General features: G+C 37.6%; 1 protein-coding gene across 1 annotated transcript in view; it reads right to left on the bottom strand.

The window, feature by feature from the left end:
* Positions 1–22,812, bottom strand: part of LOC122809759 (histo-blood group ABO system transferase-like) — a 407,052-nt gene that overhangs the window by 375,337 nt on the left and 8,903 nt on the right. Inside the window, exon 2 of the mRNA XM_044081483.1 lies at positions 3,911–3,989. Coding sequence (XP_043937418.1) covers positions 3,911–3,984 — 74 coding nt within the window. The 5' untranslated portion in view covers positions 3,985–3,989. The remainder of the gene's footprint in view (positions 1–3,910; positions 3,990–22,812) is intronic.

A 22,812-nucleotide genomic window follows, 5' to 3' on the forward strand; every position in this document is an offset into this window, starting at 1 on the left:
AACAAAACGTTTTCACGTCATTTCATACAGGTGACATACCCTTCCAATCAGACACTGTTGTAAGAGATCCAGACGCTCTATTTGAAATTTTTTATGTAAGGAATCAAGACACTTTTGTTGATAATCCCTTATCTTTTGACTATCATGTTTCCATAGTAATGTAAAACATGGACTGAGCACCGAGTTCACTCTGACAACAACATGAATATACCAAAGTTAAAAGATAAAGAAGTTGTAGAGTTCCACGACAGGTTTACCTTTTATTGTGTGATAAAAAAGAAGTGAGCACTTTCACAATCTACCCAGATCGCTTCTTCAGACTGTATTACAATGACACACTATTAAACCAAACATTTTAAAGCTTTTTTTCATTAACACATTGCAGTTAATTAGTGTTAATTATCTAATTTAAGGCATAATAATTGATGTATAAATTATTTGAAAGGCATTAACTTCTGCCATATTTAAATCAAGTATGTATAAAAAAGACAGCAAAAGTAAAACATCTCCAAAGTTAAACATAAAAATATCAAACAGAGTATTTTCCTACAGAAGTATATATATGTGTTGTTCTAATATGATAGACCTCCTATCTAAACTAAAACCTTGGCGGTCTTGATAGAAAGGGGGATAAAGGGTGTGTATCAATTCACACTTAAAATCAATAAAAGTAAAATATCTAAAACAGAAGCAGCATATTGTAAGATGAAATATGGAATTTGATTAAATAAAATCATGGAAAAGCATAAGTATCTATTTAGTGCTTCAGATGTCGTGCCCTTAGGAAGGGTTTGAGTGATACTGTGTCATTTATCCCTGGATATTTATCAGCATTCAATTTTATTATCCATTTTTGTTCAAATTCTTCCATTTTATTTTTTATATCACCTCCTCTTAAGCCTTCCTTTACTACCTCTAGCACAAAGAATTTAAAGTTATGGTGCTTACCTTCTTTTTGAACATGTTTAGCTAAAGCATTAGTCTCTTTACCTGTTACAATATCTCTCGTATGTTCTAAAATTCGTTCTTTTAGCATCCTATTTGTTTTACCTATATAATATGCTTTACATATTTGACAAAAACTAAAATATACTATATTATTAGTTCTGCAATCTGCATATACATTTCCTTCTATTTTGAATTTATTTACTGGATGAATATAGGTAGTACAGGAAAAAATATATCTACATGCTGTGCATCTTCGACAGGGGTAGGTACCTTTCCTCTGTGATGTAACTTCATGTATAGTATTGTATGATTTATAACATAACTGCTTTTTTAAAGACTTATTAATAAAAGAAAAGTGTGGTACAGAGTCTATCACTGTTTCTAATTCCTTAAGGTGTTCCAATTATAATATATTATCAATGCAAGTAGCTTTAGTCTGATATATTGCTGATTATGAATATTATTATAGTTTTATTTTGTACAGTGCTACTTGTTTTTATTCTATATATTGTAAATGCTTTTTACTATGTAATATGAATGCCTTCAAACATTTTTGGAAAGAAGTTCATGTGCTTAAAAAAATATATGCACCTTTAAATATACCATGAAAAAGTCATAGGACTTTATTTGAAGGGTATAAGAAGGGTGTTTTAAATGAATGTGATATGCACCTGAAGAAGCATTTCGTGAAAGCGCTTGTGTCTGTTTGTATTAAAGCTGTTGGAGAACCCGGAGCCTGGTCTGTGCATCTTTTGTGGCTTAAGATGTAAATATTGTCTATGGAGATAGATAATATTTGACATTTCCAGTAGACCCGGAATCCATTTTTGACTAGTTACTCTTAGTTATATTGCTGCTAATAAGGGAAGCAATTCTGCTTATGCTATGGAGATGTCATTCCTTTCTTCTTCTATTGCCAACCTTTAAAATGTGGCTAGAGGATTGATATCAACTGTTCCTAGATATCCATAAGGAAAATGATAGTAAACTCCAACCATAAGATGATATGGAAAACATGGAAATGCTGTATTTATAGTTGAATTAAATCCAGGTCTAAGGGGTTGATAGCTTAGTGGACCAGTAAATATGAACATCAAATGTTTTTGCTCACATATTTATTGAAGCATTCTAACAGCAATTTCACCATTTATAACATTGACAAAGGATGCTAGATGGAAAATTGAAATGGTACTAGATCATAAATTCACACTGCTTGTGGACAGGAACAGGATAGCCTACTATAGTATGTCTACTGAAGGGTGTCAACTATTAGACTGAAAACAAATGCACAGGCTGGTAAACAACCTTTAGAAGTGTTGTTATAATCTGATGAGGGGGATACAGACAGATTGCAAGAAAATGCAGATCTTCTCTGGCTCCAGAGTTCCAGCAGCAACTTATCTTAATGCCTTTGACCATGGATGAGTTAAACATGTCTATTAATTCCATAAAATATGTAAATTACATGGGATGAATGGCTTTTTAATGTTTTATAAGGTGACTTAGCAGGTAAATGTATATTATTCTTGCAGGTAGTAACTAGAGTGAGAGACCTAGCACTCTCCCCCTCTTGAGGAAGTTGTACTCATCATTCAGAAAACCGAAAAGGGCTACCACTCAGAGATGTCATGCAACCCTATATGGCATATAAACAATGACTGCTGACTAAATGTGTGGTGGGTTTTGGTCAGTAGACTAATAGTCATAACCCTTGTTCCAATTAGATAAATTTCAGTCAGAAGTTCAGTGTGTTTTTAACTGTAGAAAGATAGCTGTTACAATTATAGTGAGCAGATTTTTTTCAGTTATTTATTTATTTCTTAATTATTGCTGTATTTATTTATTTATTGGTCCTCAGTTTTGAGTTGAGATCATGCCAGTCTGAGAAATGCCCAGGGTGCACGATGACCTAGCTACAGCTCTAGTAAAAATGCTAATAAAGAGTACATAAAATACGAAGAAGAGAAGAAAAGAAAAGAATGTATGAAGTGGTCCATAAAAAATAATGCCTATGTTATAGATAGCTATAGCTGCTGGCATTGCAATTCTGTGTCAAGTGTTAAGTTATTCCCTTTCTCAGTGGATTGCTTAACATATAAAAATAATAACACAGAAAAAGATGTAAACGCAATAAATTTTGCTAATCATTCATATGCAACATGAAGTAATTAAAGCAAAAAAATTCTGAGTCACACCAAACTATTAACCTATGTGCATATGAATTTCATGTGTGTGTGTGCGTGTGTGTGCGTGTGTGTGCGTGTGTGTGTGTGTGTGTGTGTGTGTGTGTGTGTGTGTGTGTGTGTGTGTGTGTGTGTGTTTTTTTAATTTAACAAAGGATGGAACAACAAGCTGGATCGATTTCTACAATACTGAATTAAGTATAAGAACTTGTTCCCACTCACTGCAAAGCTTTTCAGTCTCAGTCTGTTTGTCTATCTTTTTAGTAAAATGAGAAATAAGTTGGAATCCTGGCACTATGAAACACCCTGCTGTGTTAACTAATGTATCATACTCCATGAAATTGGATTATCAGATACAAAATCTTAAAAAATACAGAACCTGCATTTCGCTCACAATTCTAGATGCAGAGCTTCAATTTATGATGCACAGATGTGAACTCAGATACTATGGCATAGTTCGTATATAATAAACAATATATTCAGTGCATAGCATGGGGGCTAATTTTAATGATTGACCCATTTATCACTACTTTTGGATTGCTACCTTCATGACCTATTTATATTTATGCTGGTTACATACATATTGTTGCCTGAATTCCAATATGCACTTTCTGTGCTAAATGCCTGTTATGATCTGTCTACTTTTAGTGTACTATTACCAATGTTTTCCTACACAATCATATTCAAAGTGTTGACAGTGCATGCAGGTGGACAGCATAAATATACCACCTGTAGCTAGTATTGGATTTCTCAAAACTAAGGAAGTGAAATAAACTTACCAGACAAATACCATGAACAAGAGCATAAAGACAACGGTGATAATGAATACAGCAGCGTTTCTATATTTTCTCATTCTCACTGAAAGAAATTAGATATCCAGTGAATAATTTGAGGATGACATGACTAATTAAAAACTATTGACAATAGCATAAAATCAATGATGAAAAATACAAAACAGTTTCACTATTACTTAATTCTTACTGTGAAATTAGTAAAGCAAGGAGACACTGTTGAACCACTGAACCTCTTTATTGTTTAGTGCTTTCATCTGGCATTTGCCTTAAGATTTCATCAGAATGATATAAAAAACATTAGAGACTTAGTTAAATATAAAACTCCTTGTGTCACATGTTCTCATCTAAAAAAGCCATAGGCTGAAAACCCCATCAATCAACTCTAGTCACAGTACAATTAGTACTGAATATCATTCAAAACCCAAAGCAGGCAAACACATTAGTAAATATGTAGTACCTAACACAATAAAACACACCGCAAGTAAATTGTTTTGTAATAATACAATTATTATAAAAACCCCTTTAGATGTGCCCTTGAGGAGGTCGGAGCGCCTCCAGAATCGCCAACAACATTACTACAACCAGGAGAAAATGGGCAATGGCAATTCCCAGAATTATTACTCCAACAGTGGTAGACTATACAGGGGGAGAGGGATACCAAACAGATGGTAGGGGATGAAACAAGACAACCTTGCACCATTGTTACGAACGAGTTTGGGGATTTTAAAATATACAACTACAGTGACATACATATTAGTACATCATGGGCTAACTTATTTCAAAAAGGTATGAACTTCATACCCACTAGAACATCTAGAGTAGAAAGTTCCTTACTTGAACTAAAATTGTTTATTAGGAAACTTAATTTTAGGATGTACTTTAATAATGATAACAGATACAGAAACATAGGAGAATGCAAAAAAAAAAACAGTACTTTTAACCCACCTTTGCACCCAACCCTACATGTATTTGAGAATCTATGTATGGAACAAATCAGAAAGTTACACTACAACAAAAACAGGGAGGTTTTACACAACCTCTCTGACAGTGAAGTTGACCTACTAAATTAAATAATTAATAGTAGTTCCATAAGGGTGATGAAACCGGACAAGGGTGGGGGACTGATTATTATGAATCAACATATGTACATAGATAAAATGCAGACACATTTGTTTACTGATTCCTATGAGGAAATATCAAAAAATTAATTAAACATTTCCTATAGGAACACTGACATTTGTTTAAACAATTTGTTACTGAATAATCAAATTTCCATTAGTGAACATGGTTTCTTAACACAAAAAAATCCATGTATCCCCACTATTTTTGTCATATAGATACATAAGAGTATGGTGGATCCCCCCCTTTAGGCCAATAGTGGATACCAAAGCCTCAAAAACTTTCAATTTAGCAAAATTTATTAATTATAATTTAAAACATGTTTTAGACCAACATATACACATATTAAAAGATTCCTGGGATTGTCTTAAAAAAGTACAAGGGAACATATATACGGACAACTTGATGTTTGTTACCATGGACAGAAAAGATCTCTTCACAGTGATACCCCATGAAGAGGGTATCAACATATTTTATGACTATCTGTGCACCTACTCCTAACACTGTCACTGTAGGATTTTAATGTATAGGACTCTTATGGAGTTAATCTTACAAAACAATTTCATCTTATTGGAAAATCAGCTATTCAAGCAAAAAATAGGAGTTGCAATGGGGGCTGCATGTGCCCCCCCTTTTGCAAATATTGTATTAATTCAGTGGGAACTCAATACAGTGTTTAAACATGAACTTTTTAAACATTGTAGATTCTATGGGAGATACCTAGATGACTTATTAATTTTCTGGGATGGCACAGATAAACAGCTGCAGCACTTTTTTGGGTTCTTGAACTCGAGCACTGGGTTCTTACAACTCATCATGGAATCTAATTTTGAGTTTATCAAATTTTTAGATATCACAATACAAAAAGATACATATAACCATAGATTCGCCTCTATGTTGTTTAGGAAACCTACATATTCTAACACCCTGTTACATTTTGACAGTTGTCATCCTATACACCAGAAAAAATCTCTAGTAAAAGGACAGGGTGTTAGATTAGCAAGGATGATAAGCAAATTCACAGTGTTTATACAAGAAATGGAAAAATTAAGGACAATGCTTGGTAGGAGGGGTTTTCCCGTGACATTTATTGATCCAATTTTGGATGAAGTAATAGAGAAAAGAAGTAGTGGACACTTTGACCCACTTTTGGGAGTATTGTCTGACACCCCGCCGGGGGGGGGGGGCAATGGGTTATCTTTCAATAGACACCCAGGTAAGAGGCAGCAGACCCTTTATGCATGCCACGATTCTCACGTTCAACCCCCTATACTACAACATTAGAGAAGTCCTATATAACAACTAGAGGATATTAACTACAGATGAACTTTGTAAATCAAGAGTGGGTGACAAGCGTTGTGTAGTATACAGGACAGACTTATGTATAAAAAATCTCCTGGAAAGCAATCATTCAAGAAAGAGGGAAGGACAAATGAGAAAATGTGGACATTGTGCACAATGTACTTACATTATTAAATCTAATAGCATTTGCATAAAGGGTTATGGCAAGGTTTATTTACAAAGAAAATTTAACTGTCAAAGCAAATGTTTAGTGTACATTGCAATATGTCAAGTATGTGACCAATTTTATATTGATAAAACAATTAATGGCTTGAATAAGCATATCTATCAGCATGCTTATGATATCAGGAAGGGCAATGTGAACAATGCCCTGGCGAAACATATAATGGAGTTCCCACAGCATTATTTCAAATTTTCTGTTTTAGAACAAACTCAGACAGAGGGTAGCAGGGGAGGGCCAGTTGATTTATTCCTTGAATACAAGGAATTACTGTGGCAGCTCAGATGTAATGCTACGAAAAACCCGGTTTAAATGACATGTTGTCCATTTCATGCTTTTTAAAACTCAAGTCTGAGTTTCATTTGTAGTAATTGTCATCATTAGAAGCACTGGGTCAATGTTTTCCAGGTCAATTGGAATTTTTATGTAGATAAGAGCTGTTTTTGTATGGTAAATATATTTAAATTTGTATTATTATAAAACAATTTACTTGCGGTGTGTTTTATTGTTTTAGGTACTACATGTTTACTAATGTGTTTGCCTGCTTTGGGTTTTGAATGATATTCAGTACTAATTGTACTGTGACTAGGGTTGATTGATGGTGTTTTCAGCCTATGGCTTTTTTAGATGAGAACATGTGACACAAGGAGTTTTATATTTAACTAAGTCTCTAATGTTTTTTATACCATTCTGATGAAGTATTGAGGCGAATGCCAAACGAAAGCGCTAAACATTAAAGAGGTTCAGTGGTTCAACAGAGTGTCTCCTTGCTTTACTAATTTCTGAGTTTATTGGTGCTTTGAACTTTTAATTCTCACTGTAAAAAGAATGAGATGTTCTGTGAATAATTCTGTAATCCAAGGTCAGTGCAATAGACTCTGTAATTTCCTCCCCTTTGAAAGATGCACTTACATCTTAATTTACTCTACATTAATGTATCTAATAAAGTAACCATATAATAACAGGAATAATTTTTTGTCACCTTTGTGTACTTTGTGACACCCTATAAGTATATCACCTTTGTGTAATTTGCAACACCCTATAAGTATATTTAGGCTTTGATAATTCAAAATGCAGATTTCACATAAAACATATAGAATCAGAGAAATGTTCTCAGGAGTGACCTGGTGTTAATGGAAAGGGTGTGGCCTGTTGTTTTAACTATGTTTAAGCATTTAATAAAGATGTGTGCTACAACTTAAAGCAGTAGTATTTTATCATTGAGTGATCCTGGCTTTCTTTTCGTGCCACAAAATAATGTATTATGTTTGCAATGTGCCTCCTTGCTGCTTCACAAAAGTTAAACTTTATCTGAACTAAATAGTTTTGAAAACTATAGACAATGTATATTTACTAATTATAGACTGTATTTTTTATTTAAGATAATGCAAGACAGATATATTTAAATGAAACATTATTAGACTTATGAGCTATATATTTATTTCTCTGTGAGTAGGATGACAGGTCCAAAAGGTTGTTTCAGCCATGACCTAGGCCTAAGGCAGAAAACAAAACATATTACATTATCTCCATTGCATTGCATTAAATGCATCTGGGAAAGTAACAGCAGTTTATGAACGGATACCAGTATAGTAATAGCACTTTCTAGAAAGGGTAAGGGCACAGTGTATTGTAAATCAAGAACTGCATGAGATTTCTAACAGCTGGATGCGTAATGGAGGGACCAGACAGGGGGTGGGTGCGAGTGAGTGGATGATGTTGGCTCATCCATCCAGGGAAGAGATTCTACCCGGGCTTGGTGCAACAGCAGCATTAAGAGGTACCACACATGGTTAGAAGGTTGCATGGAGGTGCACATCCACCTCTAGTAAGCACCAATTACAGACCTCACATGGCTGATGCAGGGTGGGAGGGGATCAAGGCAAACTCCCTGGCAGAAGTATGATATTTCACCAGCATTCTTCATCTCACCTGCACCAGACATTCATTGGGTTTAGCCTGGGGAAGTTAAGACAAGCTCCATAGACCTTGTGACTGAAGAGAAGGACTGGTGGCAGATGATGGTGAGAAGCAGGGAAGGGGAGAAAACAAAAGTACTGTGCTGGGATGTCTCCTTTTTGGCATCTACTAGTCTGAACTACAAGCCAATACAAAAGGGCACTGTCTGACTAAGTTTGCAGATGACTGCAATCTAGTAGCAGTCATCAAATCCCCAAATGACTTAGCCATCCTGCAGGAAGATTTGTCCCAAATAAATAATTGGTGCCAAAATTAAGGACTGAAACCTAATGCAAAAAAAATACATTATCATATCCTTTGAGAAGTCATCTACCATAGGGAACTATGATATGAGAAGCCAGCATTACAGGAATAAAACAGAGAGAAGGTACATGAAGAAACTAGTGAAAATGAGGACATAACAGCAATTAGATTTATGAATTCATGTAAAGCAAGAATCCAGATGGATTTACAATTGGATATTATAAATTCTCTGGAGTGCAGGTGGGATAATATATGGCAAGCTGATGAGATTATTTAATAAAATAGGAAAGAAAGGAGAGATGCTGGAAGTTATGTGTCACATAGAAATGGTGGCATTGTAGCAGAAGTGGAGGAAGAATACCAACCAAACTACAGACCAATTTCTGTACTTTCAGTTGTTGTTGTTGTTGTTGTGTCTTTCGGCTTTTCCCGGTTAGGGGTCGCCACAGCAGAACTCCGGTCCGCTAATGATTGGCAGTGGATTTTTAAGTGCCGAGTTGCCAGCCCTGATGCACAACCTTTAATGAAGGTATGCCCATTCATGCATGTTGATACACAGAAGACGCTCTAGCTGAGAATCGAACAGGTCAACGACTTACTGTGAGGTGACAATGCTACCGCAGCACCACCACCGCAGTTAATTTCTGTACTTACAGTGATGCTAAAATAAGGGTAACTACATTCAGACTGAATACTATATTCCCAGTGGTAGTGGGGGAATCATAGATGAGGTTTGTAAAAAGCAGGTTACATATAGATCACTGGAGGCTGAGGCTGAATTTTATCAGCTGATGTCAGATAGAGGGTGTAGGGGTATTCAGAAGACTTTTGACATTTTGAATTTTGCTTTCATGATGGAAACCTTAAAGTAGGTCTTGAGGAAAGGAGAAGTATTCAGTGCATTTAAGCTTTGTAAAAGAAGCCAGACATGCAGATTAGGGTAAAGAGGAGTTCATCAGACAAATAGGTGCAGACAGATGAACTAGCCAGAGGTGCTCATTGTCCCAGGGTATATTTCTTTTAGTCATGGAATACTTGGCTCAAAAAATAAATACGGAGTAATAGAAAGATGGGGAGTTGTCGATGACTTCATTCTCTTTTTGAAAGTTATAGAGGAGATTTTACCTCAGGAGTAAAAGACTTGTGATGGGGTTGGAAAGGTGGTCGATCTAGTACATAGCTCTCAAACTTCCACTTCCAGAATCTAGAAAACTGCCTCTCATAAAGTGTAAGAAATGGACAAAATGTGGAGCACTTACTAACGGTTTGCTAACAATTTCACCTAGGAAGTTTACTGAGCAGTTAAAATGTGTTACTTCATATGTTGAAAAGTTCTTTTGATGAATTAATACGCTCCAATATTACCTTCCATGGATATCAGTTAAAACAATTCTTAATGCTGAATGTGTGCCAGACTCTTTCAATGAGGAACAATGAGGAACATGGACTTTTTAAGACTGAAAATAAAGAATGTACCACATAATGAGGTACAGTCTAGTTAGTATATCATCCTATGGAATCATTAGCAATCGGAGTTGGAGTAAGAAAACAGGAACAGAATCTACTGGGTCTGCTGGGTTCAAGTACATGACAGAAGTATTCTGGAAGGTATATGTGAAGCAGCACAGATGTAGGAAAAGAGAAAAGGAAGTATCCAACAATAGGACAAATAAGAATAGGGAAATGTTAAGGGATATGATAAAAAGGATGTTAGACATACAAACTATGAGGGTATTTTGAACAGAAAGAAAATAACGGATGGGAGAGTGATGAGTACTAGACTGAGATGTAAAAAATCACAGTTTAAAAAGATCAGGGCGAATGAGAGACAAACACGTGAGGAGACTGCACTGATGGTACAAGTCTTGCTGTTAGCAATTTGCCCCTTCTTCTGACACTCTCCCTAGCTCCCCTCTCTTCTTCATTATCTCCTCCTTCCTTCCTGAATAAACCCTTTATTTTCCTTCAAGTGCTATGCTTACTCTCACCTTAAATCTTTTGACTTTTTTCTCAAGGTGGTCTCCTGGACTCAACCACAATTTGAACATTAGTTATCTGTTCTTTTTCTATCCTCTTCTGACACCTCTCCTTTAATTTCTTTGCTTCTTCTTCGTTTCTCCTATGCATCCCTGCTCTTGCATTCAAACTCTATCTATAATTTCCTTTCCTTTCCTACTTTACTAACATTCACAGTTGCACTAATATATCTTTTTCTTATGTATAGTGCCCAATGCACCTCATTCTTGTTTGGAAATTGTTAAAGTATTATGCTATTAGAACAGAGTGTGTTTTTGTGTGTATTAGTTTAGATCTGTTCTGCTGTGTTTTTGTGTGTAATGTATTATCATGGAGCTTTTCTCCCCGGGCCTCCACTGAAAACGGGTTTTCGGGCCCAGTGGACTTCCCCGGTTATCAAACTGGAAATAAATAAATAAATAAATGTAGAGGTTAAGGCAACAGTAGTATGCCTCAGGCTGCTACAGAGAGCATGTGATAAATGTGGACAGAAGGGAAAGGAAGGTAAGGCAAAAACACTGGCATTGAAATAGTAGTGTTACGGGGTATATCTGACTTTAGGAGGTATGGAGTAGAACTGAGCATAATGAAACGGTTAAGAGGTTTAGAGTGTAAAGGGGTGAGGTGGCAGATATGCGATGATAATGAAAAGTGAAGAGGGAAAATTTGTTTAGGGAGATATAGAAGGCAATGTAAATGGGGGTGACAAAGTATACCAGACAGGGGTTATGAAAAAGAGGATCAAAAGGCTCTAGAATTAGGGACATGATGACTATGAAGCATCAACAAGTGTTAAGGCATACATTGAGGGACATAGAAAAATAAAGATGTATAGAACAGGTGCAAGAAAAGGAAGGAAGAATATGTCATTTGACAGACCAAGGTGATGTTCAGTTTGAGAGCAAGGGACTAGATGGCATATGATGAAGTGACTAGGAGGGTAGATATGGACAAAAAAGAAGAAGAGCAGAGTACAAATAATGAGAAGATAAAAAGAAATTAACATGGTTGTAGAGATGTAGAAAAAGATGAAGGCTGGGACAAAATTTAAACATTTGGGACTGGAGGAATAGAGATAATTAACTTTAACAAATTAAGTGAGTGGTGGATAAAGGAAAATAAGGGATGAAGGATTGTTGAGAACTGGGTTGAGGTATAGAAAATGGCAGAGATTAAAAGCATCAGGATCAATGAGAGACCAGCACATGAGGTTACTGTGTATTATCCTTAGCTGACAAGCTTAGACCCACTAGGCTAGTAGCCCATTTTATAAGCCAGAGTATTTTTTAATACATTGATGTCATTTATAGTTTATGATTTTGTAATAAAGGCCATGGGATCTTGGTTTAGCATCTCATTTGTAGTATACAGCATGCCTAATGCATGCACTGCAATGTCAGTTATGGAAAACTTAATCCAGTCACCTCAGGTGGGAATAGAACCCCCAGTCTTCTGATTTTCTTGCACCAAAGTTGTGTACTGCTTGTTGAGCCACTGACACTATACTAGCATGTTACTGGCAGTTGCAGTGATAATTAAAATAGTTATAATAGCAATAAATGTAATATGTTTTCAGTGTTTGGCGTTTCTTCCAATATCTATACATTTGATATATAAAGTCATTAAAGTTTAATTTTCTGTCTAAAAGGTTTTGAAATGTGGATTCATAAATAACTTCTGTTACTGCATCAGTCTTCAGTGACTGTTCAGATTCTGTTCTGGATTCAGTACATGCATCACATTAAGTTGTGGAAAAGTATAGTTGCTCTGACAAATTGCATTGCATCATATTTGGCATCTTCCTGTCAGTATCTAAACACAAATCTGAACTCCATTTATTATCAGTATTATTAGTAACATTCTGACATCATTCTCTGAGGGATTTGCAAAGGAATCTTCAGACTCTTGAATCTCTGCAAAGTTATTGTTGATTCTGATTTATGCAAATGTCTTCTATTTTCCTATAAACTTCTATAAACTTAGTTTGCTCTTTGGATATAATGCTTTTTGAACAGAATAAGATATTGGTACATCTCCTTGTTGAATGGTATCAGTCCAAACTTCGTGCACATTTCCTCATGTCTGCACTCTCATTCTGTCTTCTTTTCTCAAAACTAGTAATGATTTCACACTTCTGACATGATAAATCTTCTGCCTAGCTTTGTTATTTCTTAATAATGTAATAACACTGTGGTAGTTTTAGGTAATTTACTTCTTAACTTTCGCGGTAGTGGTGCTGCGGTAGCGTTGTCGCCTCATAGCAAGATGTTGTCGCGTTCGATTCTCAGCTAGAGCGTCTTCTGTGTGGAGGCATGCGTGAATGGGCGTGCCTTCATTGAAGGTTGTGCGTCAGGGCTGGTAACTTGGCATGTAAAAATCAACTACCAATCATTGGGATAAGCCGAAAGACACAACTTCTTAACTTTCCTCCCATCAATAATTGTGAAGGTGATATTCATACTGCTTGTACACTCCAGTATAAGTAAAACGTAACATTTCTTCACAGTACTTGTAGGCATGTTAAAACTTTATTGCTTGAATCACACTTTCTATTTATTTTGAAGATAAATTGAATTTAATGCAATGTGTTTGAATTCCAGTTAAGCACTTGCCTTACAAAATATGGACCATTATCAGAAATCAATGTGTCTGGTATTCCATGACTTCATTTCCATGTCTTGACAATATGCTTTTCAGAATATTAATAACAATCGGATATTTCAAATAACAGTGCACACATAATGCCAACTAAGTTCTGTCCCAATTTTATTTCATGACAGATTTTTATTTGGTATCATGTTTTCTCTAGGATTCTGACCCTGAAACATGCTATAAACTTTACAACTGGCAGCACTTTGTCAAGTTGCTCTGACCTCTTTGGTTAATGTAGTATGTCACATGCACATTCTTTGTACTTAAATGACAATCTGTCATGGACTCATGTATTTCTCTAATGTTGACCATCTTGGTTGATCAAGTACAATTACCTTATCTTCCTTGATCATTGGACCTTGTTTGCAGCTAATTTCTTCCTAATATGTACAGTACAGTTAAACGTCTTTAGGAACTGCTGACAACTGATCTAGCCAGCCTCTCATAGTAATCTCAACAAATTGGTGCAACTCTTTGTTTACCAGGCAGATTATTTCATGTAATATTTTGAATCTGAAATTTGAGTTGCATCAACACTGGAATGAGGAGGTGAGTTGGAAAGAAATGATTCACACAGCACAATATATTTCTTTAAGTTGTCCTTCAGAGTTAACATACTGCTGATTTTGGAGGTCTGACCTAAAAACACTTGTATTTTCTGTCCTGTCAATGGATTTCATTTAAAATTTCTGTTTAAAAGTAGAGCAACAGAAATTACAAAATCCTGGTGCAGAATATCAATTAAATAAAACTATTTAGAAACAGCGGCCACAGTGGTGCAGCAGTTAGCATTATCGCCTCACAGCAAGAGGTTCTCCAGTTCAATTTTCGGCTGGAGCTCCTTCTCTCCGGAGTCTGCATGTCCTCCCTGAAGTTGAGTAAGTTTTAAAGACATGCAGGTAGGTGTGTGTATGTGTATGCTTTCTGTGAAGGTTGGGCACCAGGCTGGTAACTTGACACTGTAAAGACACCACTGCCAATCAGTCTGTGGACCGGTGATCCTCTGTGGCAACCTCTAACTGGAAAAAGCTAAAAGACATTCCTTTTTTAAAAACTGTTTAGAAACATGCAGATTACACACAGATTACACACCTGACAATACTTTTTTTCATTGTGGAACAGACATCGTTTAGTATATATTTTATAGAATAATGCGGCTGTACAGCATGCTAGGCAATTGCAAATATTAAGCAGACCTCTTATTATGAGGAGCTTAACCAGAGTTTTAAGCTTAGTCATCTACACTAAGGTCTGTAAAATCAGGAATTTTACTGCAGAGCACACACATAACAATTTGCTTTGTGTTTCAAAACATTAGGAGCTTATGTGTCAGCATGCAAATACTTTTTCAAAACGTGGCTTTCTACCTTACAATAGTTATTTTTTTGTTTTGCAAATTCAGTTTTGTTGTTTGAGATTGTCAATCACTTCATGACCATGAAACAGGAATAAATACTGATTATGTAAGGTCTCTCCAAACACCATTATATTGGGCGACTTCAACTACCCAAACATAGATTGAGAGCATTACTCTAGCTCCAACACTCTAGTCCAAAGGTTCCTAGAATTTATAAACTCAAATGCTATGGAAGAACTTGTTACCACTCCCACAAGAGGGGAAAACATACTGGACCTGATCATCACCAACATGGGGACTCTATGCTCCAGACCAGAAGTGTATCCCTCACTGGTAAGATCAGACCATAAACTAATCTCACTGGATATTCACATACCGACCCCACCCCCTGCCCAGAAAACCACAGTAAAAAACTTCTCTAAAGCAAATTTCACACTCCTCAAAACCGAGGTGGAATCCTTCAAAGCCCCCAGGCCTGTGGAAAATACGGCCCAGACCGCAGAATCCTTTATAAACGCATTCTATGAACACCATCAGGAATGCATGGATCATGCAATCCCAAATAAAACCAAGACCCAATCCTCCAAAGGCAGATGTCCTGTCTGGTGGACTCCAGCCATAAACAAACTATACAATAGAAGGAGGAAGCTACTACATGATAGAGCAAAATCCCAAAAAGGGAAGGCATCTCTGATCAATATTAGCAAAAAACTACAGGCACTCATAAAATCGTCTAAGGCCAGCTTTGAGAGAAAAATTGCACAGGATACTAAGGATAATCACAAGGCTTTCTTTGGGTATGTTAGGAACCTGGGTGGGAATTCCCAGATATGCTCAGAATTAGTCCAAAATGACAAAAAATACACCAAACCCACAGACATTGCCAACATCCTAGCTGACAGGTTCAGCATAAACTCCCCCCCCCACCTCCCCACCAAAAGGGCAAATATCTATCCCAGCAGAGTGCTGCCCCCACTGACATCTCAGATGCTCAGGTAAGAGCCGCCCTCTCCAAAGCAAAAAACACAGCATCAATGGGACCAGACGGTGTCCTGGGCTGCGTCCTACATGAACTCCAAGAAGAGCTAAACCCAAACATAAAACTACTGTTCAATCTCAGCCTTACTACAGGATATGTACCCAAAGAGTGGCGTACAGCAACAGTGGTCCCTCTCCACAAAGGTGGTGCCTCAACGGATCCTGGAAACTATCGCCCCATAAGCCTGACTAGCTTGGTCTGCAAAGCTATGGAAAGGATCATCATGGACCTCATAAATAAAGATATTGGGGACCTACAGACACTGGATCCTACCCAGTTCGGCTTTGTTAAGGGCAGGTCCTGCCTCTTAAACCTGGTCAATTTCTTTGAAACAGTCACCAAGGCCATTGACGAGGGGAAGGTGGTCCACACAGCCTACCTGGACCTCACAAAAGCCTTCGATACAATACCCCACTCGGGCATTATAGATAAGCTCACCAGCTCAAATATAAAACCCTATGTCACTAGATGGGTTGCAAACTGGCTCAAGGACAGAACCCACATGGTTAGAATTGCTGGGGCCATGTCAGACTCCAAACCAGTTACAAGTGGCATCCCACAAGGCTCAGTCCTGGGACCTCTCTTGTTCAGTATATATTTCTTGGAGGTACAGACCAACACGGAAGGACTGTGGCTGACCAAGTTCGCAGATGACTGCAAACTGGGCGCCATAATCGACTCTCCAGCCGACACAAGCATCCTCCAAAAGGGCCTCATAGAAACAGACAACTGGTGCCAGAGCCATGGCCTCAAGCTAAACGCCAAAAAGTGTATAGTCATCCCCTTTGGCAAAAACAAAGTGCCCACAAATTACCACATAGGTGGTAATCCATTAAGTACAGAAGAAGTAATTAAGGACCTGGGGACCCAAGTTGATAGCAGTCTCTCATTTGACAACCACGTGGCCAAAGTGGTTAGAAAAACATTTTATATAGCCCACCTAATCATGAAGGGATTCACATCTAGATCAGGGGAGGTCATCGTGCCTCTTTACTCATCCCTCATCAGGCCCATAATTGAGTACAATGCCCCTTTTGGGATATACCTTACCAGATACCTGCAGCAACTGGAAAGACCCCAAAAGTACCTCACCAAGAGGATCAAAGGGCTCAAACAGATGCCATATGCTGCCCGGTTAAAGAAACTCCAGCTCTACTCAGTGGCATACTGCCTGCTCAGAGGCGATCTGTGCCTGACGTATAAAGCCATGTCCAACCTGGAATTAATGGACATGCTACACCTCAGAAAATCAAAATCCCATCGAGCTACGTGCTCGAGAGACTTGAACCTCAGCAATGAAATAAATAGGACATGCTGGAGGGACAGATTCATAACCCAGAGGCTCCCTTCACTCTGGAATAAAATCCCAGTCCAGGTTAGGCAGAGTCCCTCATTGACTCTCTTCAAGAGGAATCTTGATGAGTGGATGGGAGATCGTAGGTTTACCTCGGGTATCACCTCTGTATCACTGTTAGACAGAGGCACAGTATACTAACCTCGAAAAAGGGCATAGCAAAATTAATTTAAAATGGGTGGCGAAAGCCAAACACACTCTGGCTAGGCTTATAAATGCCCTAGGGCAGATAGCCTAGTATGAACCTATGAACCTATGTAATAGCAAGTGAATGACAGATCCTATGGGCTAGAATCCAAAAGACTTGCTCTCTGTGTAAGTAGTCACATTGAGAGTAACTCTTTTAGAATTAGGCTCTATATGTGATGTAACCTCACATAGCACAGCCATAACCTTTAATTGATATGCTTTTGGCCCTCAACTTTAGCCTTGCTAATCCTAGACTTACTGGATTTCCTGTTGAAATCAAACGTATTTATGGTAGGTACGTCACTAAATAAATAAATTAAAAATTTACAAAAATTCATCATCACTAACAATATGAGGTCTACTATCTGAAAACTTTTCAATCTGAAAAAATAAGAAAGTCCTCCTGTTTTGAAGACTCTGCTTTGATTTTCACAGGCCAGTGTTTTGATTTTAGTACACAGAGCTTGAAGACATGAGCATAATTGCTTCAGAAATCAACCTCATGAAAAAGTAATGTAAGCATTTTTCTAGCCCCCCCCCCAGCACCTCAATGTGGGGAGGCAAGCCCACCTACACTTCTCAAACGTATGTATGCCGACTCCATAGTTACAGAAATATGGACAACTGGGATATTTCCCAAAGGAAAGGACTTGCTCTAACACACTTAGAAACCGCACCAGTAGCAATTTCCTGTGGAAACAGTGATAAGGACGTTCAAGTTTTTGGAGATGTGATCGATGAGTTGGATCTTTGGCAGATTGTAAAAATTGTAAATATTGTAAATTAACAAGCAGTAGGGTAGCCATTAGTGTGCATTTATTTGTGAAAATAATGATGACATAAATTGTTTAGAAGAGCCACCTGCTTCAGAGTATTTGGTGTTGGTACTTGTTATTGTGAAAGTTTTTTTTTTTATTTACTTTGTTAACATGGGTGGTGCTTTGGTTCATAGCTATAGGGAAAACATTCTAGGTCAGAAATGTGTATATTAGCAAAATTCACACAATTGTGAAGCAGGTAAAAACAAACATGGAAGTATTTAGGAACAATCAAATAGATGAGAGCATTAAGATTATAGAAGAACAGAGGATGAATAATAGAAAAAGGAAACAATACAGATGTATTTTGTTGGAAAAATGAGAAGTTTAGTCCCAAAGAACTGAAGAAGTAAAAAGGATGTCCAACATGAACTCAGTCTGACGTAAGTGGCATCAGGAAGTAAATGTATTTGCCAAATTACACTGGGTGAGGTAGATAAAATTAGATTGGATAAGACAGGATGATTCTTTTTCTTTGAGTGAATTATTTAAAGTAATTTTCTTGCAAACATTTGCAGTAGGCATCCTTGAATAAACCTTTTTTAAAAATGAATGTAACTTGAATTTCGGCTAAGAGTTAGTCTGTTTATGATTTGTTAAAAGGGGTTCCCATTTTTTGTGGAAAAATGAAATAATGGGGTCTGTTCAGTGCATTCTGGTCCTAGAGGTCTAAAGGCAGGGAGTTGTTGGGTCCAAGTGTCAAATGATCTAAAATTATAGCTTGAGGAACAGTGGTAAAGTTCTTGGGCAAGAATGAGAAAGAATTCATTTTTGATTAATTTGTTCATTAGATAACTCAGAAGTAGCTTATATATTTGATTGCATGCTACAAAGCTGCTAAAAATGAATTAACACATTTGACATTCACATTCATTTTTTTCTTATAAACTCTTTAGTGCAACACATATGCACAGGAGTTTCCACGTGTATATTTTTCTCTGATATTTAAGATCCCTTTTAAATATAATAAACTTTGAACAACAGGAGCTGTAGGACTTTTATGTGCAACAGTGGTATATAGCAATGGGCGGCTTGTTGAGCCTGGCTTTTTTTTGTCATTATTTATTGATTGTGATGCCTAGTCTTCTATTACAAAAGTATAAGTTCTCTCAGAGACCGAGCAAATTTATGAGGTATGATCAGGTAGACGGTAGAGATGTATAGGTCTGCTGCCATGTAGTCGCCTGGACTAGCAGAGAAGAATTTGTAAAGCATGTCATACCACGTAACAAGTAAAAAAAATGCAGCCTTTTACTGAAATTATACCTCACCTTCCACATGTTTAGACCAGTTATTGCACAGGAGGGGGGAAAAGAGTGGAGATGTCCAGTAGCTGTTTATTGTTGGGAGGATGGCCTAATGGTTAAGGTGTTTGCCTTACAAACACAAGGTGCAGCATTTGATTCTCACAAGGGATACTTGACTAAGCTTAAAATGGCTCGCAAGGGCAGTTAGCTTAGTATGAACCTATGAAGAGACTCACATCAGTGTTGGTAAAGCAGCATGATGCACTACAGCTTCTTCATGTCCACATAACCATCAGAAATGTCAAGTACCGTATATTAGATAGCTGTAGGACTCTACAACACAGGAAAGCCACTACGCCTATCTACATGAACTAGGATCACTCATTATTAAACCCAGTACCATTTTTCTAGGTGATCTAAACTAACCAACTATAAACTGGAAAACCTACACCACCACCACTAGTGCACAAGCACAGATATTCCTTGTCTTTGTGAATCCAAATGTCTGGGAATAATTAGTCAGAGTACCCACTGGGGGGGACAACATCTTGGAGCTTGTCCTCATTAATATGGGGGCATCTTCTACAATCCCTTGAGTATCTTCATCACTTGTTATGTCTAACTATAAAGCTGTCTCCTTCAAAATAAAACTGAAATGAGAGACCCCGTCCACCCAAAATACCTTTAGAAATTTCTCTGACAAGCTACCTACTGCTAAGTGATACACAGGAAGCTTCAATTCCCCAATGAAACCCAGTTAACTCAACAGAATACAATGAAACATACACCACCACAGTATAACAGCATGTAAACAGCTACATAGATGCAGCTGTACCGTGTAGAAACAAGTGCAGGACAAACCCTAGAAACAAACGTCAGGATGGAACCATAATATCAAAAAGCTTTACAATAAAAGGAAAATCAATTTGACCAAAAGTAAGAAGAGTAATTTTTAGAATGACAGAGCCCCTACCATTGAAATAAACAAGCAATTCAGGAGCTTAATACAATCCATCAAAACCAAGTCTGAGGCTAAAACAGCCACCCAAGCCAATCACAAAGACTTTTTAGTAATGTGACATGTCCCTAACCTCAGATGCACAGTACAGCAATGCGTTGAGCTGATTGTAAATGATGTTACCCACACTGAGGCTGAAGATATTTATTTATTTATTTATTTATTTATTTATTTATTTATTTCGGTTTGATGACCGAGGAAGTCCACTGGGCCTAAAAAGAGCCCATTTTCAGTGGAGGCCCGGGGAGAAAAGCTCCAGCAACAATGAGAAACATATTAACATATACACATACAAAGTAAAGACTTCATACAGCTTTATGCAGCATTCTACAGTAAAAAAAATTTACATTCTACAATAATAAATGGATGACCAGGTAGGCCGCTTTAATAAAGGTACGGTGGGATGTCGGTGAAGAAGCTGGGCTACCGGTAAAGCCTTGAGAAAGGCTGTGCATACCCAAGCGCTTGTGGTTGAAGGCTGAGTAAAGCCTTTAGAAAGGCTTCGTATACAGGTCGTAGTTCCAGCTGGTCAGGTCGCCTGCTGAGAGGAACCGCTAGTGTGACAGCTAGAAATCAAAGATGAAACACACAGAAAAAACAGGCAAAACAATGTAAATGTGGCTCGGCTAAGGAACTCTGCTCGCCGTGGTGGCAAAAAATCAACGTAGTCGAAGTTCATATTCTAGAAGGTCATACTTTATTGAAGTAAAAAGTACCAGAAGTACAATCACCATCAAAGCGTAATTCCTTAATGGAAAGAGTGATCCTGAGGATTTCCTTTTATATGAGTACCTGGGGGGGTGTCAGTGGGAGCCAATCAAGTGTGGGTGAAAAAACCTTTATTGTGACTGAGCACGCCAACCTGACATCATACCTTACAATCTGATAGGTTAGATACCCAGAGCCAGCTCATACGTGGTTAGTAGAATCACTCTAAACCTACAATAGTGAAGTTCGGAGATTAGCTAAAAAAATGTAGTTAACTAAAAATAGTCTTGCTGGAAAAAAAAATCAACCCTTGCTGGTAAAATACATTGTTAGGCTACACTTTTCAAAATCTTCATCAGGATGGTGGATGACCTAAAAGAGCATAATAAGCAAAGCCGAGTGTACTAGAGAAATAGCAACAACAAGTATGTAAAATAACATGTATGTAAAATAGGAAACAGGCTAGAAAACCAAAAAATAAGACCAAAAAATAAGAACCAGGCTAGATATCCAAAAAATAAGATACAGAAACTAAAAAGAGAAATAAAATAGTGAAAAATTCTTAAATAATGGATATCAATAGAAATTAGAAGTTATGTACTCACCATAACGTTCCATCTGAGTAGGTGTATTCATTTGTCTGCAACCTGTGGGTTATGGATCCGATATCGGATCTGAACTGGCATGGTTTTCCAGCTATGGATCCGAGCTCTCAGCTCCTCCCCTCACCCATAATGCCCTGCTTTCCCTACATGACCTCAGATCGAGTTTGCCATCAAAGAAATACCCTAAAAAGGGTAAAACATAATATGCAGGAAACTGACAAGGCCAGGGGGATAGGAGGGCGGGATGGTTGCAGACAAATGAATACACCTACTCAGATGGAACGTTATGGTGAGTACATAACTTCTAAATCTGAAGTAGGAGATTCATTTGTCTGCAACCTGTGGGACAGAGTCCCCAGCTACCAGAATCTTGGGCGGCCATCATGGAAGGATATTCCGGAGCACCGCGGAGCCAAAGGATGCTCTACCTCTAGATGTAATATCCAACTTGTAGTGGGAAATAAAGGTATGAGATGAAGCCCAAGTGGCTGCTGAACAAATATCATCCAGAGGAATCCTAGCTTTAAAGGCCGCTGAAGTAGAAACTGACCGGGTTGAATGGGCATGTACTCCCTCCGGTGCGGGCCTTCCAGAAGCTTGATAAGCCAATAAGATGCACTGCGAAATCCAGCGTGATAAGGAGACTTTGGAAATTGGTTTGCCCCAATTGAATTTAGCAAAGGAAATAAACAACTGGTCGGATTGCCTATGACCAGCTGTCCTGTTCAAATAAAATCTAAGTTGCCTGTGAACATCTAAGGAATGTAGCTTGTATTCACCTTTGTTTTGATATTTAGGAAAGAAAACAGGGAGGTTAATGGATTGATTAATATTTGCTTCAGAAGCTACCTTAGGAAGAAAGGACGGGTTGGTCCTGAGGTATACACGGTCCGGATGAAAGATCAAGTAAGGAGGCTTGACGGATAAGGCTTGAAGTTCTGAAACTCTCTTGGCCGAGGTAATGGCTACTAAAAAGGCTGTCTTGAAAGATAAAAATTTCAGATCTACCGTAGCCGCAGG

The sequence above is a fragment of the Protopterus annectens genome, chromosome 8.part0 (assembly GCF_019279795.1).
Source record: "Protopterus annectens isolate FY-2018-M chromosome 8.part0, PAN1.0, whole genome shotgun sequence".
In the NCBI taxonomy this organism is placed as follows: Eukaryota; Metazoa; Chordata; order Ceratodontiformes; family Protopteridae; genus Protopterus; species Protopterus annectens.